A 19,699-nucleotide genomic window follows, 5' to 3' on the forward strand; every position below is an offset into this window, starting at 1 on the left:
TATATATATATATATATATTATATACGTTTATATATATATATATATATATATATATATATTATATACGTTTATATATATATATATATATATATATATATATATATATATATATATATATATATATATATATATATACATAAAGTGAACTAGGGTGTTACAAGACAAAAAATAAAAAAAAATAAAAAATAAAAAAAAAGATGAGAAGGACAGCAAGACACTCCTAAAATAGGCCTAGCAAAGTGTAGGGTCAGAACGACATTTGTACAATGGGTTAAGGTAAGGGCAAGTATAGTGAAGCAATCAGAAAGCTGACATGTTTTAAGAACTACACAATGAGGTACTCAGATGATGGACTCGCACAATGAAAGGGACACCAGGGGCTTTAGAGAGAGAGAGAGAGAGAGAGAGAGAGAGAGAGAGAGAGAGAGAGAGAGAGAGAGAGAGGTCGGATATACATGTACGGGAAACTGAGATAAATGGAATGACAATTAAATGCTCTTTGAAGTAACCGAAATTATTAATTAGGAACCAATACACTTTCAGATGATTAAGATAATGAAATAAAATACTCGTAGTTTGGAATTAAATAGAATGAGGGACAATGAGACGAGGAAATTAATTTATTAAGGATTAGGAAGAATACTGTGGTAAAAAGAACAATCAGATCGTCAGCATTTGATTTAAGTCTACGGACATAGCACTCCATTTTTCATATGTCGACTGTGAATTAATCTACAGTATACTATACAGTAATAATAATAATAATAATAATAATAATAAACAACAACAACAATAATAACCAGAATCGCAATCTTTATTTGGATAGCCTTCAAAATTTAATGGGTTCTTTCAAAGCATATAACTATCAGTTGTTAAAATTCACTCCATTTTTCATATGTCGACTGTGAATTAATCTACAGTATACTATAATAATAATAATAATAATAATAATAATAATAATAATAAACAACAACAACAACAATAATAACCAGAATCGCAATCTTTATTTGGATAGCCTTCAAAATTTAATGGGTTCTTTCAAAGCATATAACTATCAGTTGTTAAAATTGGGTGAAAATCCTACGATAAATTTTGACGTAATCCTGCTCAGAAACAAACAGATGAATAAATGAATAAATAAACAAATAAATAATTAATAAATAAATAAAAAAAGGTAATTTAGAACCTACTTAGTGGAGGTAATGAGAAGCTCGTGAAATATAAATATAAATCAAATTAATAAATAGGCGTTCTGCGGTAGAATCCTATAGAAAAGACAATGAAAGCAGACTAGATTAAAAGAGAATATCTAAAACCTACGCAATAATTAGCATTAATGAGTTCCCAGAAACTGAAAATATTCAGACGTTCAAAAAACCCAGAAAGCAATTAGTGTTAGTAACATCTTTTCATTTTCAAATAATCTACAAAAACTATAATAATCAATATGATAATTAGTTGTTTTTACGTATTCTTCAGCTAACATACAATAACGTATTCTCTTTTACCCTAAAGAAGGGCTACTCTTTCTAAAGTCAAAATGATCTGGCTGTCCGGGGAAAAAAAAAAAAAAAAAAAAAATTGATCTGGCTGTTAAAAAAAAATACTCTTTATAAAATCAAAATGATCTGGCTGTCAAAAATAAAAAGAAAAGAAAAAGAGCAGACGTAATTAAAGCAATATATGCAGGTAATTAAGCGACTTTACCCATAAAATCAAAATGATGTGGTCGTCAAAATATCGGATGAAATCTCACAGAAATGTATGCGAAGCGTTAAGTGTATTTGCTCGAGGGACAAAATTCACCACAAATTTGCCACAAATTCGCCACTATTTTGGGAAGAGCACCAAGCCGGGTGTTAGAGGAAGCCTCATTCGGGAAACTTCGGTTTCGAAATGCTTCTGGGTTTCGGAACCGCAAGAGGCGACTCAGCTCAGGTATGGATTCATTCATGGAAAGTTAGAAAACGAGGAGAGGAGGGGGAGGGGGGGGGAGTTGGGGGGAGACGGGGATTGGGAGAGGTGTAATGTTGAAGGGGGTTGGGGACCTTAAAGGAAGCAGAGAGAGAGAGAGAGAGAGAGAGAGAGAGAGAGAGAGAGAGAGAGAGAGAGAGAGAGAGACCCCTAAATGAGATACAGGGGGAAGAAAAGAGAAAGCAAAAATGAAAATGGATGAAGAATGAAAGGGAAAAGAATTGACTAAGAGAGAGAGAGAGAGAGAGAGAGAGAGAGAGAGAGAGAGAGAGAGAGAGAGAGCCCTAAATGAGATACAGGGGGAAGAAAAGAGAACGCCAAAATGAAATAGGAATAATAGATGGGAAATGGAATGACTATGGGAAAAATAAAGAAAATGGCATTATCAATTGTACTGGCAAACCTTATAGAAGATAATCAATTACAAGTAACTAGAGAGAGAGAGAGAGAGAGAGAGAGAGAGAGAGAGAGAGAGAGAGAGAGAGAGAGAGAGAGAGAGAAAACCGAAAAATTAGGCTAGCCTTCTCTTTAGCTATGGTTTTGATAATGATCAACAGCCTATAAATATCTACTCTTTTTTCCTATTCATCAATTTAGACTTGAAGGCACATTAACAAACATGATAACATCCTTATCCCTCATGGATTTAATCCACCAACATTCAAATCTCAACGTACACATCCATCAATGGCATTTTTCATGAATGAAACGTGTATACTTTCGTTCATGACATTACATCCGGTCGCCTTCCTCTCAATGGCCTAGACGGATGGCTGATGAATGAAATTGTAGCTCTCCGGAATTTCATTCATGACGGCGTTCTGCTCTTGCCGCTCCGGGTAGATGAATGAAAGGGAGGCGAGGGGCGCATGCGCGCGCGCGTGCATGCGTCCGTTTGTTAGGGAAATTCCAACCAATAAATACACCAGCTTTGTCGATCAATGGTCTCGGGCTCAGGCGGATTTGGCTGTGTTCCAACAGGAGTAAAGGGAGGGTTAAGGGGGCGGGAAACATAGGGAGGGAAGGGGGAGAGGGACAGGAATGATAGATAGGGAGGGGACAGGAAAGATAGATAGGGAGGGGATACGAAAGATAGATAGGGAGGGGGCAGGAAAGATAGATAGGGAGGGGGACAGGAACGATAGACAGGGAGGTGGGAGGGGAACAGGAAAGATAGATATGGAGGGGGAGGGGGACAGGAACAATAGATAAGGAGGGGGGGCAGAAGAGATAGATAGGGAGGGGGACAGAAAAGATAGATAGGGAGGGGGAGGGGGCAGGAAAGATAGATAGGCAGGGGAGGGGGACAGGAAAGATAGATAGGCAGGGGGAGGGGTACAGGAAAGATAGATAGGGAGGGGGCAGGAAAGATAGATAGGGAGGGGGACAGGAACGATAGACAGGGAGGTGGGAGGGGAACAGGAGAGATAGATATGGAGGGGGAGGGGGACAGGAACGATAGATAGGGAGGGGGGCAGAAAAGATAGATAGGGAGGGGGAGAGGAACGATAGATAGGGAGGGGGACAGAAAAGATAGATAGGGAGGGGGAGGGGGGCAGGAAAGATAGATAGGGAAGGGGAGGGGCAGAGAAGATAGCTAGGGAGGGGGTAGGGGTAGAGGAAAGATAGATAGGGAGGGGAGAGGGGGACAGGAACGATAGATAGGAAGGGGGAAGGGGAGAGGAAAGATAGATAGGGAGGGGTAGGGGGGCAGGAAAGATAGATAGGGATGGGGAGGGGGGCAGAGAAGATAGCTAGGGAGGGGGGAGGGGTAGAGGAAAGATAGATAGGGTGGGGAGATGGGGACAGGAAAGATAGATAGGGAAGGGGACGGGGGCAGAAAAGATAGATAGGGAGGGGGTAGGGGTACAGGAAAGATAGATAGGGAGGGGATAGGGGTACAGGAAAGATAGATAAGGAGGGGGAGGGGGAGGGGAACGGGAAAGATAGATAGGGAAGGGGAGGGGGGCAGAGAAGATAGATAGGGAGGGGGAGGGGGGCAGGAAAGATAGATAGGGATGGGGAGGGGGGAGGGGTAGATGAAAGATAGATAGGGATGGGGAGGGGGACGGAAATGATAGATAGGGAGGGAAGGGGGGGACAGGAAAGATAGATAGATAGATAGGAGGAGTTGTTAAGAGGCTTTTTTTTTTGGGGGGGGAGGGGTTGGTAGGGAGATAGTTGATTGGCTGAGAGGAATTGCTACCTTCGTTTAAGGGTACGTCTGTCGGAGAAGAGGTCTTCTTGATGTCGATTTGGAGGGGGGGGGGGGGGGTGGGGGGGGGTAGGGGGGGGGGAGATGTCGGTTGGGGGGATGAACTTAACCTTATGTGGTTGGTGGGAGTGTTCATAGCCGCGGAGAGGCTAAATTTAGCATCCGAGAGAGAGAGAGAGAGAGAGAGAGAGAGAGAGAGAGAGAGAGAGAGAGAGAGAGAGAGAGACCCACTATGAATAGTTACCAGTGTAAAGGAGGAGTTATTTGAGAGAGAGAGAGAGAGAGAGAGAGAGAGAGAGAGAGAGAGAGAGAGAGAGAGAAGTAAGCTCCACTATGAATAATGACCAGTGTACAGGAGTTATTTCAGAGAGAGAGAGAGAGAGAAAGAGAGAGAGAGAGAGAGAGAGAGGGAGAGAGAGAGAGCTCCACTATGAATAATTACCAGTGTAAAGGAGTTATTTCAGATGGAGAGAGAGAGAGAGAGAGAGAGAGAGAGAGAGAGAGAGAGAGAGAGAGAGAGAGAGAGAGAGAGAGAGAGAGAGTAAGCTACACTATGAATAATTACCAGTGTAAAGGAGTTATTTCAGATGACTTAATGAACATCAGCCTGCTTTTCCATATCTGAATGCCTGAAGAGAATCTAATTATAGAATACAGAAATGTTAGCCCTGTTTTATTATTGTGAATAATTCCAGTGTATAATTCCAGAAGCCGAGTGGGAGCAGAACTTTAAAGCTGCTGCTGCTGATGATGATGATGGCTGGCGCGCGGATGGCTTTTCCAGCCGTTCCAGGAATGGAAAAGTCCGGAAGCTGCCGGTGGCAAATCCACGCCACTATTTTGGAACATGGGTGTTGCGCGGGTTCCAAAAATAGAAACAAGGAGTCGATACTCAATATATTGATTTTTTTTTCTTCCCTTACAGGTGGCAGATAGGAAACATGCATTCAAATATGCTCGCTTGTATAACTTCAGAGGAAATCAACTTATATTTGAGATGCAAAGAGACGATAATTCAGTGGTTTGGCTCAAATGAACTGCGCGTGGGATATGCCAACTATGTCCTAATGTTATTAATCGGAATTTGTTTGTTTATATATTTTTGTGGACATAATATTTTCGCTAAAGTAAATCTGTCTCGTGCAGGATTATTGTATACAGTTTATGATGTATCTTTACCTTTGTAAGTTTTTTTGTAATATTAAGTCAATAAAGTATAAATATAATAATACAAATTTAATTGGTTTAATCTATTATGGGAAAATTATTCACGAGAAGTTCAGAGGTTTTTCCCCAAATGAACTGCGCGTGTGATATGAAAACTATATCCAAATGTAGAAATTTAACTGTTTCATTGTATTATGGGAAAATTATTCATAATAAGACCCTCTATGGAAGTGTAGCTGAACGAACACCGTTCGACGAGCGTGTTCGACAACCGAATACCCCGTTCACACGTTCGATCAACACTTCAAACACTTGTCTGTCGAACCGCGTTCGACCAACCGTTTGACCCCGTAAACCCGCTTTTAAAGGATAAAGACCGCAAGGATAAGAGATAACCAATCATGATCTTTATCCGGATCACCTCAAAAATTTAATAGATTGTCCAGAACACAATACCTATCCGTTGTTGAAATTGGAATAAAAGTCAAAACATTTTGACGTAATCTTGCTAACAGTCAAACGAACAGATAAATAAACGCAGGTGATTTTATAACCTCCTTGGTGGAGGTAACAAGTGGGTCTTTCCAGTATTTTCAAACTTTTTGGTATAAATCATCTTCTCTATATTCCCCTTTTACATTAAAAAATACCATACACTTTCCAAGATTCATTCTTTTCTTTCAGAATTGAAAACTATAACTGGATAACTGGCTGTCTTCTATCCTAACCAGGTCAAGTTACTTCCCCCCTGCCATGCATCATTTGTTATTATTATTATTATTATTATTATTATTACTTGCTAAGCTACAATCCTAGTTGGAAAAGCAGGATGCTATAAGCCCAAGGGCTCCAAAAGGGAAAAAAAGCCCATTGAGGAAAGTAAACAAGGAAAAATAAAACATTTTAAGAACCGTAACAATATTAAAACAAATATTTCCTATATAAACCATAAAAACTTTAACCAAACAAGAGGAAGAGAAATAAGATAGAATAGTGTCTCAAGCAAGAGAACTCTAACCCAAGACAGTGAAAGACCATGGTATAGGGGCTATGACACTACCCAAGAGAACAATAGTTTGATTTTAGAGTGTCCTTCTCCTAGAAGATCTGCTTATCATAGCTAAAGTCTCTTCTACTCTCACCAAGAGGAAAGTGGCCACTGAACAATTACAGTGCAATAGTTAACCCCTTAAGTGAAGAAGAATTTTTTGGTAATCTCAGTGTTTTCAAGTGTATGAGGACCGAAGGGAATATGTAAAGAATTGGCAAGACTACATCATCTGTGGTGGATAATGTGGGAGGTTGGGCTGTGGCACCCTAGCAGTACCAGCTGAACTCGGTTGAGTCCCTGGTTAGGCTGAAGGAACGTAGAGAGTAGAGGTCCCCTTTTTGTTTTGTTTCATTATTGATGTCGGCTACCCCCCAAAATTGGGGGAAGTGCCTTTGGTATATGTATGTATGTACTACGTGTATGTGTAGGTAAAGGGAAAATGAACCGTAACCAAGGAGAAGGATCCAATGTAGTACTGTCTGACCAGTCCAAGGACCCAATAACTCCTCTCGCGGTAGTACTTCAACGGGTGTCTGGTGCCCTTTGTAACAGAGAATACAAATGCTCATAATATTTCAACTGATGACTTCTGCATGATCGGAGAGACAGAAAAGTCCGTAATATGGGGTTGTGGTGCCCGGGTGGTAGCGTCCTTACCTGGTGATTGCCAGACTTTGGTTCGAGTTCCGCTGAAACTCGTTAGTTCCTTTGGTCACTGCAACCTCACCATCCTTGTGAGCTAAGGATGGAGGTTGGGGGGGGAGCCTATAGGTCTATTTCCTGAGTCATCAACAGCCACTGCCTTGCTCTCCTTGGAGAGGAGGTTTGGGCACTAATCATATGTATATATTGTCAGTCTCTAGGGCATTGTCCTGCTTGCTAGGGCAGTGCCACTGTCCCTTACCTCTGCCATTCATGAGCGGCCTTTAAACCTTTGATATGACGCTCTACTGCTATCTAGCTCATCCAGACGTGAAATTAGATAATTTTCTGAATTGCGATCTGTATGGCTCTAAGATGGCAAATTGATATAATTTTCCCGCCATGGAATGACGTGTGCTTCCTGAAATCAAGAGCTCATTATGACATCAAAATGTAGTAAAGAAACTCTTCTCTTCGACATAGTCATTATGTAGAAAGTCATTAGACTCTTATTATCATTACGGCTTATTCTTCTCCTTTTCCGAAAAAATGGGAAAATGAGGATTTTAAGTCCTAGAAGTTTCATTTTTTAAAAGAAGGAAAATATGATTGCCTTTTGGGTGTCTGTGGCATAGTCCTCCACTGTCTTGGGTTAGAGTTCTCTTGCTTGAGGGTACACTTAGGCACACTGTTCTATCTTATTCCTCTTCCTCTTGTTTTGTTAAAGTTTTTATAGTTTACATAGGAAATATCTATTTTAATGTCGTTGCTCTTAAAATATTTTATTTTTCCTTGTTTCCTTTCCTCACTGAGCTATTTTCCCTGTTAGAGCCCGTGAGCTTATAGCATCCTGCTTTTCCAACCAGGGTTGTAGCTTGGCAAGTAATAATAATCATAATAATAATAATAACAACAACAACAACAAAAACAATACTAATACTACTACTACTACTACTACTACTACCACTAATAATAATAATAATAATAATAATAATAATAATAATAATAATAATAATAATAATAATAATAATAATAATAATATTGTAAATTAGATGTTAGTTCTCGAAACATAACCGCTGGGTATTAATATTTTCCTTTTTTTTATGTCAAAACTTCACGTAAAACTAGCCACTTTTACCGTTTCATTTTTCATGTGGATTCACTTCTTTGGCCAGATAAAAGATTGCAACTGATATCAGATTATGAAAGAAATATCTCACCCACAAGGAAACAGATGGCCGGGATTTGAAGACTGTCCATTACTGACTTGATTTAAGACCTCGCTTTTCGCCTTATAGCACCTCATTGCCTTTCGTCTTCAAGACGTAAATTCTAAGAAGAAGACTCCTGTTTTGTTATTTTTGGAACAAATCTTTAGTTATGGTAGACATTGCCACCCACTGACTTTTCCTTGTGGTGGCTTTAGGTCTTAATATTCTTTAGATAAAGTCTCTCTCTCTCTCTCTCTCTCTCTCTCTCTCTCTCTCTCTCTCTCTCTCTCTCTCTCTCTCTCTCTCTCTCTCTCTCTCAGGGTTGATTTACACAATCGGTTTTTTTGGAGCAGCTTTAGTCATGGTAGACATTACCATCCACTGGTTTTTCCTTGTGGTGGCCTTACGTTTTAATATTCATTTGATAAAGTCACACACAGTCAAACTCTCTCTCTCTCTCACGTTTGACTCACACTATTCGAGCACTGGGGAAATTTCTTCAGGGAGCAGAGCATACTAGAACAAGTTAAACTTCTTCCCTCCGCTGAGCCAATCTTGTGGTATATTCCTTTAGATTTCCATCAATAATCTCCTTCAGAATTCCTAATACTCAGAATAAGGTTCTGCTACTTCCATCACTTCACAATTGCCTAAAGTTTTTCTTTTTCACTGGGTTGTGGTGGCCTGTTGGTAACGTCCTTGCCTGGTGATCGCTAGACTGCGGTTCGAATCCCGCTTAAACTCGTTAGTTCCTTTGGTGGCTATAACCTCACCATCCATGTGAGCTAAGGATAGGGGGGTTGGGGAGCCTATAGGTCTATTGGCTGAGTCATCAGCAGCCATTGCATGGCCTTCCTTGGTCCTAGCTTGGGTAGAGAGGGGGCTTGGGCGCTGATCATATGAATATCTGGTCAGTCTCTAGGGCATTGTCCTGCTTGATAGGGCAATGTGACTGTCCCTTGCATCTACCATCTATGAGTGGCCTTTAAACCTTGAAACCTAAAGTCCTAACCTACGCCTCCCTTTCTTTCCTTTTCAATTGTATTCCTGCTTGACCTATTTTGAGACATTTTGGATCCCGTATCTCTTCTCTCTGGCTTTTTACGTCCCTGGATTCTGTTGTGTCCTTCCCTGGAATTGGTCCCTGGAATGATCTATTCTGGGATTTGCATCGAAGGCCTTTGTACTCGGCATCTCGAGTCAAAATCTTGTTTTGTTGATTTTTCGTCTTTTTCTTTCCTTTAGTATACTCATGCCCATCTTGTTTCTTCATTATTCCGATCAGTAGAGCGATTTTTTTGGCAATACTTTGTCTTTATCAAGTAACTACTGATTAGCATAAGTTTTATAATTACTTTTAGATACGACAGTTTAGCTAAAATTACGATTAATTATCTTAAGATGATACAAAACATAAAAAATAAAAGAAAAATGAAAGCATTTAAAAAAATTCAGAAATTCTTAGAGGATTACAAAGATTATATATATATATATATATATATATATATATATATATATATATATATATATATATATCCCTTATACATATATACACATACACAAACACTGACATACGACCAAATAAACGCCACCGTTGGAACCTCCCTTATTGTAGGCCAGGCTGTCACGTCTGCTTTCCTGCCAGGGTCATGCAGAGGACATCAGATACGTAGCGCTAATCCTTGACCATTTCAGGGATGCGACCTTCCTACTGAAGAGCGTATAGTGAGGAGCAAACCCCCTCCACCATTTCCCAGTTTACTGTAAATCCTTTTTCTGCTTGAAGGGAGAGTCTATTTGGAATCTCGTTTAATGTTCAACCTTGGCCTTTGGAAGGCAATGCTTACAGATTCAGCTATTATGAGCCTGCAACATTTGATCAAGGTTCCGTCAGTTAGTTCTTTCAGTGAGGTGTTGTAACGTTGGTGCATTGTACTCCGTTTTCTTTAGGCCAACATACGTCTTCGGAGTGTAGTGGTAGTGCGTCCGACTTAGGGTTCCATCAATTGGTTCTTTCAGTGAGGTATTGTAATGTTGGTGCATTGAACTCCGTTTTCTTTAGGCCAACATACGTCTTCGGGGTGTAGTGGTAATGCGTCCGACTTAGGGTTCCATCAATTGGTTCTTTCAGTGAGGTATTGTAATGTTGGTGCATTGTACTCCGTTTTCTTTAGGCCAACATACGTCTTCGGGGTGTAGCGGTAGTGCGTCCGACGTAGGGTTCCGTCAATTGGTTCTTTCAGTGAGGTGTTGTAAAGTTGGTGCATTGTACTCCGTTTTCTTTAGGCCAATATACGTCTCCGGGGTGTAGTGGTAGTGCGTCCGACGTAGGGTTCCGTCAATGGGTTCTTTCAGTGAGGTGTTGTAAAGTTGGTGCATTGTACTCCGTTTTCTTTAGGCCAACATACGTCTCCGGAGTGTAGTGGTAGTGCGTCCGACGTAGGGTTCCGTCAATTGGTTCTTTCAGTGAGGTGTTGTAAAGTTGGTGCATTGTACTCCGTTTTCTTTAGGCCAACATACGTCTCCGGAGTGTAGTGGTAGTGCGTCCGACGTAGGGTTCCGTCAATTGGTTCTTTCAGTGAGGTGTTGTAAAGTTGGTGCATTGTACTCCGTTTTCTTTAGGCCAATATACGTCTCCGGGGTGTAGTGGTAGTGCGTCCGACGTAGGGTTCCGTCAGTTAGTTCTTTCAGTGAGGTGTTGTAAAGTTGGTGCATTGTACTCCGTTTTCTTTAGGCCAACATACGTCTCCGGAGTGTAGTGGTAGTGCGTCCGACGTAGGGTTCCGTCAATGGGTTCTTTCAGTGAGGTGTTGTAAAGTTGGTGCATTGTACTCCGTTTTCTTTAGGCTAACATACGTCTCCGGGGTGTAGTGGTAGTGCGTCCGACGTAGGGTTCCGTCAGTTAGTTCTTTCAGTGAGGTGTTGTAATGTTGGTGCATTGTACTCCGTTTTCTTTAGGCCAACACACGTCTTCGGAGTGTAGCGGTAGTGCGTCCGACGTAGTGTTCCGTCAGTTAGTTCTTTCAGTGAGGTGTTGTAAAGTTGGTGCATTGTACTCCGTTTTCTTTAGGCCAACATACGTCTTCGGAGTGTAGCGGTAGTGCGTCCGACGTAGGGTTCCGTCAATTGGTTCTTTCAGTGAGGTGTTGTAAAGTTGGTGCATTGTACTCCGTTTTCTTTTGGCCAACATACGTCTCCGGGGTGTAGCGGTAGTGCGTCCGACGTAGGGTTCCGTCAATTGGTTCTTTCAGTGAGGTGTTGTAAAGTTGGTGCATTGTACTCCGTTTTCTTTTGGCCAACATACGTCTCCGGGGTGTAGCGGTAGTGCGTCCGACGTAGGGTTCCGTCAATTGGTTCTTTCAGTGAGGTGTTGTAAAGTTGGTGCATTGTACTCCGTTTTCTTTTGGCCAACATACGTCTCCGGAGTGTAGTGGTAGTGCGTCCGACGTAGGGTTCCGTCAGTTGGTTCTTTCAGTGAGGTGTTGTAAAGTTGGTGCATTGTACTCCGTTTTCTTTAGGCCAACATACGTCTTCGGGGTGTAGCGGTAGTGCGTCCGACGTAGGGTTCCGTCAGTTGGTTCTTTCAGTGAGGTGTTGTAAAGTTGGTGCATTGTACTCCGTTTTCTTTAGGCCAACATACGTCTCCGGGGTGTAGCGGTAGTGCGTCCGACGTAGGGTTCCGTCAATTGGTTCTTTCAGTGAGGTGTTGTAAAGTTGGTGCATTGTACTCCGTTTTCTTTTGGCCAACATACGTCTCCGGGGTGTAGCGGTAGTGCGTCCGACGTAGGGTTCCGTCAATTGGTTCTTTCAGTGAGGTATTGTAAAGTTGGTGCATTGTACTCCGTTTTCTTTTGGCCAACATACGTCTCCGGGGTGTAGCGGTAGTGCGTCCGACGTAGGGTTCCGTCAATTGGTTCTTTCAGTGAGGTGTTGTAAAGTTGGTGCATTGTACTCCGTTTTCTTTTGGCCAACATACGTCTCCGGGGTGTAGCGGTAGTGCGTCCGACGTAGGGTTCCGTCAATTGGTTCTTTCAGTGAGGTGTTGTAAAGTTGGTGCATTGTACTCCGTTTTCTTTTGGCCAACATACGTCTCCGGGGTGTAGCGGTAGTGCGTCCGACGTAGGGTTCCGTCAATTGGTTCTTTCAGTGAGGTGTTGTAAAGTTGGTGCATTGTACTCCGTTTTCTTTAGGCCAACATACGTCTCCGGGGTGTAGTGGTAGTGCGTCTGACGTAGGGTTCCGTCAATTGGTTCTTTCAGTGAGGTGTTGTAATGTTGGTGTATTGTACTCCGTTTTCTTTAGGCCAACATACGTCTTCGGAGTGTAGCAGTAGCGCGTCTGACGTAGTCAGTTTTCAGTGAGATTTACACATCTCCAGGCATAGAATGCATTCTACACCAGTGGTTCCCAACCTTCTTTCAGTCATTTCCCCCCTGCCCCCAGTTCAACCATCCAGATTTCCCTCTCCATGCCCCGCCCAGCCCTCATGCCCACTCGCCTGCCTTAGAAATGGGCATGATATTCCAATTCTCCCCTTGAATATCATGTTAGTGAGAAATGATATGATCATATCACAATTGAATGGCTAACAACAAATTGCCGCACGTACTATGTGGACATTTTCCGCTTGTTTTAGTTAGTAGTTAGTGTAATTATTTTCCCCCTGGAAGCTTCAAATTTCCCCCCAGGGGGAAATTTTCCCCAGGTTGGGAACCACTGTTCTACACGCTTCCTTTGGTCCTCCGGGGGAGGTATTGTTTCTCATTACCAAGACTATTAGGTTAGGCTTGCTATATATTCCATGTTGTACACTCTCTAGTTAGGGGAATTTCGGGGTAACACCTCGATTGATGATTCTTCGCAAGTGGCTTTTTTTCTTTATAAGTTGACTCAAAGTTAAGGTGGAGGTAGATGGTAAGTTTATTTTCATTAGTTACCGTTGTTTTGGACCGTTAAGCTTCGTATAATTTCATTTTTATAGCCTCGTGTATCATGGTCTGGATACATATATGCGTATATAAATCTATATATAATTAAAAAAAATACGCTTGAATGCATACACACACACACACACACACACACACATATATATATATATATATATATATATATATATAATCATAAATAAATTTACACATATATTTGCTTGTATATATATATATATATATATATATATATATATATATATATATATATATATATATATATAGTTTGTGTGTATGTGTGTGCTTATCAATAAACTCATACATATATATATATATATATATATATATATATATATATATATATATATATATATATATATATATATATATACACATACATTTATACATACATATAAATTATATACATATCCATCTACAAAATACACAAAATGCAATATATTATCATTGAAAAAGACATATTGTATAAAAAGCATATGCATTTTCCTTCATGTGAATAGGTACGCATTCGATGAAAGCAATACAAAAATGATTTTCTTTTTTGTATCGCCAAGGATTTCCTTTTAAGAAACATTCTTCTTGTATTGCATAATTCATCCTCGTATTACAAATATCGGCAATGCGAAAACGCAATATATCTAAGTGCTTTTTTTCTCTCTACATAAGTGGAACACTTAAAATAAGATAGATGGCGTTGCAGGTTCTCGTAAAATTCTTAATATCGTTTTCTTCTTACTGAATGTTTTCCTGTGCTGATGAAGGAATGTGTTTCTTAATATTTTTCTCCGTTAACTGGAGCAGGACGCGAACTTTAGCTCAACATTACACAATATTGCAATTAAATGTTGAGTTAATATTGATTGGTGTTCATAGACTGAATTAATTCTAAGTCAAGTCTTCTATATCATAAGGCTCAATACTACACAGTATTATCATTATTATTATCATTATTATTATCATTATTATTATTATTGTTATTATTATTATCATCATTATTATTATTATTGCTTGCTAAGCTACAATGGAGAGTTAATAATATTGATTGGCGTTCATAGACCGATTTAATTCTAATAGTCAAGTCTTCTACATCATAAGGCTCAGTACTACACAGTATTATTATTATTATTATTATTATTATTATTATTATTATTATTATTGTTATTATTATTATTATCATTATTATTATTATTGCTTGCTAAGCTACAACCCTAGTAAAAAAGCAGGATGCTATAAACCCAACGACTCCAACAGTCGTTTATTAATATTTTTCTCTGTTAAGTGGAGCAGGACGCGAACTTTAGCTCAATATTACACAATATTGCAATTAAATGGAGAGTTAATAATATTGATTGACACCCATAGACCGAATTAATTCTAATAGTCAAGTCTTCTACATCATAAGGCTCAATACTACACATTATTATCATCATCATTATTATAATTATCTCCTAAGCTACAACCCTAGTTGGAAAAGCTGGTTGCTATAAGCCCAGGGGCTCCAACAGGGAAAATAACCCAGTAAGGAAAGGAAAGAAGGAAAAATAGAAGAACAGTAATATTAAAATAAATATTTCCAATATAAACTGTAAAATAATAAACAAAAGAGAAATAAGATAGAATAGTGTGCTCAAGTGTACCCCCAACCGGGCCTCAAGCAAGAGAAATCTAGAAGTTTTATTCCCGTTGTGACCAAGTTGTGGAATGATTATCTTCATTAGGTAGCTGAATCGGTGGAACTTCAAAAGTTCAAACTTGCAGCGAATGTTTTTATGTTGAGCAGGCTGACATAAATCTGTTTTTATAGTTTATTTATGAAAGATCTATCTTAATGTTGTTACAGTACTTATATGTTATTTTGATTTAACATGGGCATATACATATAAAACAAATACTAAAGAAAAAAGGAAATGTAAATTGACTTTAATACATATTAAATATGTATGTATGCTATAGTCCATTTCTTTTAGCGATGCATATTTGCACCAACTCGCAGCGGGGCCCTTTTAGCTCGGAAAAGTTCCCGGATCGCTGATTGGTTGGACAAGATAATACTAACCAATCAGCGATCAGGAAACTTTTCCGAACTAAAAGGGCACCGCCGCGAGTCGGTGCAAATATGCATCGCTAAAAGAAATGGACTATAGTTACATTTCATCATCATCATCATCTGCTCCTACGCCTATTGACGCAAAGGGCCTCGGTTAGATTCCGCTAGTCGTCTTTATCTTGTTTTAACCCCTTTACCCCCACCATAAGGTTAAATTTAGAGCACATTTTGCTATATAATTTTTTAAAATTGCTCTAACAGCCTTAATTTTTGTCATAGAAAGGTCAGATTGGTCTCATTCTTTTGCCTGAAGTTTCTCATAACATTATCAAAAATATGTAATTAACAGTGTTTTGCAAGAACGTACCGGTACGTCCTTTGGGAGTGAAATTAATAAGAAAAATATCTAAGTTTGAGAAAAACGACCTTAATAATATATAATTCCGATTTTACCTAATAAACTACAACTGTATCAAACAATCACTTTTACCAGAGAAAAAAAATTAATCCTATTTAGAATAGAACAGATGGTTTTGAAGTTTAAAGGTAGCCCATGAATGGCATTAGCAAGGGAGAGTGACAATGTCCTACCAAGCAGGATACCCAAGTGACTGACCGGCGTCCAATCCCCCTCTCCACCCAAGCTAGGACCAGGGAGGGCCAGGCAATGGCTGTTGATGGCTCAGTAGGTAGACCTATAGGCTTCCCTAAACCCCCCATCCTTAGATTACAAGGATGGTAAGGTTGTAGATACTACAAGAAACTATCGAGCTTGAGTGGGACTCGAACCCTAGTCCGGTATATCGCCAAACAGGGTCGTTTCCAATAGGGTAATGTTTAAGTGGTATTTTTCAACTAGATTCTGAAAACAGAGTTAATAAATAATGCATATTTTAAAGGTTATTCGTGTTTGAAGTTTATTTATTTCCGTTGATATTAGTTATTTTCTTTCAATATAAAAACACTAAAAATCCCGATTAAATATGATAACTTTATCATTATTAATGCTAATGAGATCAACAGCATAAACAACAACAGAAAGATAAAAAATTAGTAGTCAGACACAGTAGTAGCCCACACTGTTAAAAAGTTGCCGTAAAAAACGGTAAAAATCCTGGAATAAATGTTGCCAGGCATTTAACGTTTTAAAAAAAGATATATTGACGTAAAGGAGTGATATTACGAAGCGCCTTCGAAAAAACTCGTAAAATATAATAACAAATTGGGATACAAATTACGGTCGCCTGTATTTTACTGAAATACGGCTGAGAACAGTATATTTTCACGAAGAATTTCCGATTAAATTTAGGATTCTTTTTAAGAGTGCAGTAATTGTAAATACTTTTTACAAACATTGGAGTTCAACAACACTAGCGGAAAAAAAAAAAAAAAAAAAAAAAAAAGAAAAAAAAAAAAAAAAAAAAAAAAAAAAAAGCATTAGCCTTAAGCCTTTTCTACTCAACCCATGGAAAGGAAAATGGCATTATTGGGTTAATTAAACAATTACGCTTTCTTTTCCGGCTCTCTAAGGAAAGGAATGATAGAATTCAGATAACGAGGTGGCTGTCATCATAATGCATTGTGTGTAATTATGGAAATGGCAGAGCGCGTCATTATAAAGGAGACAAAAATTCCATGAAGTAAAATATATTGTTTGAAGGATGAATTCACTGGAAAGCCACAAGGAATGTTTTTTCGTGTGGGGTTTTAAAATGTTGTTTTGTCCTGTTAGTAATAAAATTAATGATAATGATGATAATACCAACAATATCAACAACAACAATAACAACAATAATGATAATATATTAATAACAATACTACTACTACTAATAATAATACCAACAACAACAATAACAACAAAAATAATAATAATAATACCAACAACAACATCAACAACAATAATAATAATAATACCAACAAAAACAACAACAATAATAATAATAATAATAATACCAACAACAACAACAATAATAATAGTAATAATAATACCAACTACAACAACAACAATAATAATAGTAATAATAATGCCAACAACAACAATAATAATAATACCAACTACAACAACAACAACAACAACAATAATAATAGTAATAATAATGCCAACAACAAAACAATAATAATAATACCAACAACTACATACAGACTTACAGGCTCCCCCCAAACACCCCATTTTAGCCCACAAGGATGGTGAGGTTGCAGCGACCAAAGGTACTGACGAATCTGAGTGGGACTCGAACCCCAGTCTGGCGTTCACCAGTCAGGAACATTACCATATCGGCCACCACAACCCTCTTCAATCATTGATCCTTAAGATTGTGGTGGCATGGTACTAATGTCCTTGCTTGAGGATTGCCAGACTGGGGTTCGAGTCCCGCTCTAACTCGTTAGTTCATTTGGTCGCTCCAAACTCACCGTCCTAGTGAACTAAGGATGGGGAGTTTGGGGGAGCCTATAGGTCTATCTGCTGAGTCATCAGCAGCCATTGCCTGGCCAACCTTGGTCCTAGCTTGGGTGGAGAGGGGGCTTGGGCACTGGTCATACGTAATATGGCCAGTCTCTAGAGCATTGTCCTGCTTGATAGGGCAATTGTTATTATTATTTGCTAAGCTACAACCATAGTTGGAAAAGCATCCTCATTCTCGTTCCCTGTACCTCCATTTTCATCCACTCTCCTCCCAATATACTGTTCATCTCTTCTCATGACAGGACCATACCACCTCAGTCTACTTTCTGGGATCTTATCTGATAGTTTTCTAACTCCTGTGGTACCCCTAATTACCTCATTCCGTATCTCATCTCTTCTCGTCACCCCCACACATCCATCTCAACATTCTCATCTCTGCCACATCCATCTTCAAGAAGAGGTATTTACCCTGTACCTCCATTTCCATCACTCTCCTCCCAATATACTGTTCATCTCTTCTCATGACATGACCATACCACCTCAGTCTACTTTCTAGGATCTTATCTGATAGTTTTCTAACTCTTGCGGTACTCCTAATTACCTCATTCCGTATCTCATCTCTTCTCGTCACCCCACACATCCCTCTCAACATTCTCATCTCCCTGCAACTCCATTTCCATCACTCTCCTCCCAATATACTGTTCATCTCTTCTCATGACATGACCATACCACCTCAGTCTACTTTCTAGGATCTTATCTGATAGTTTTCTAACTCTTGCGGTACCCCTAATTACCTCATTCCGTATCTCATCTCTTCTCGTCACCCCACACATCCCTCTCAACATTCTCATCTCCCTGCAACTCCATTTCCATCACTCTCCTCCCAATATACTGTTCATCTCTTCTCATGACATGACCATAACACCTCAGTCTACTTTCTTGGATCTTACCTGATAGTTTTCTGACTCTTGTGGTACCCCTAATTACCTCATTCCGTATCTCATCTCTTCTCGTCACCCCACACCTGGGTTGCCAGGTTGGCCTTTTTTCAGGCCTAAAAAAACTCAAATTTGGCCTTTTTTCAAATTGCTTGGCCTTTAGTGTCATGAAAGAAAGGGTGGGCCTTGAATACAATATGTTTGGCCTTTTCTATAATGGGTTGGCCTTTTAAATCAGCTGTTGATTAGAAGTTGGCCTTTTCACATTCAGAAAACCTGGCAACCCTGCCCCACACATCCATTTCAACATTCTCATCTCTGCCACATCTATCTTCAAGAAGAGGTATTTACCCTGTACCTCCATTTCCATCACTCTCATCCCAATATACTGTTCATCTTTTCTCATGACATGACCATACCACCTCAGTCTACTTTCTTGGATCTTATCTGACAGTTCTCTAACTCTTGTAGTACCCCTAATTACCTCATTCCGTATCTCATCTCTTCTCGTCACCCCACACCTGGGTTGCCAGGTTGGCCTTTTTTTCAGGCCTAAAAAACTCAAATTTGGCCTTTTTTTTTTTTTTTTAAATTGCTTGGCCTTTAGTAATATCATGAAAGAAAGGGCGGGTCTTGAATACAATGTTTGGCCTTTTCTACTAATGGGTTGGCCTTTTAAATCAGCTGTTGATTAGAAGTTGGCCTTTTCACATTCAGAAAACCTGGCAACCCTGCCCCACACATCCATCTCAACATTCTCATCTCTGCCACATCCATCTTCAAGATGCATTTCACAGCCAGTTTTGCTGTCTACGTTTCCATCGACGGATAAACACAAGACTTAGGATAAGGATCTGATGTGGGTAATACAGAATACTCCAAGGGTCTCTGCAGTATTCCATTGAATGGGTTTGATCAATCTCGAGAGAGTCGAAATTCTGAGGATTAATTAATGAACATGAATCAAAGCAAACTGATCGAGGGAACTAATCGTGAATTAGTCATTCACATTTAACAGTGATGATGTGTTTTGAACTTGGTGATACATCCTGCAGTTGAACTTATGGAAATATGGACATACATTATATTTATATAAACTTTATAGA

At 39.4% G+C, this 19,699-nt stretch overlaps 1 protein-coding gene across 1 annotated transcript in view; it reads left to right on the forward strand.

Moving 5' to 3' along the window:
- The window catches only part of LOC137634721 (putative uncharacterized protein DDB_G0290521), a 16,232-nt gene extending 11,006 nt beyond the window's left edge, over positions 1-5,226 (forward strand). The window contains exon 3 of the mRNA XM_068367211.1: positions 5,116-5,226. Coding sequence (XP_068223312.1) covers positions 5,116-5,226 — 111 coding nt within the window. The remainder of the gene's footprint in view (positions 1-5,115) is intronic.
- The last annotated feature ends 14,473 nt before the right edge of the window (positions 5,227-19,699 follow it).

This window comes from Palaemon carinicauda, chromosome 45 (genome assembly GCF_036898095.1).
Source record: "Palaemon carinicauda isolate YSFRI2023 chromosome 45, ASM3689809v2, whole genome shotgun sequence".
In the NCBI taxonomy this organism is placed as follows: domain Eukaryota; kingdom Metazoa; phylum Arthropoda; class Malacostraca; order Decapoda; family Palaemonidae; genus Palaemon; species Palaemon carinicauda.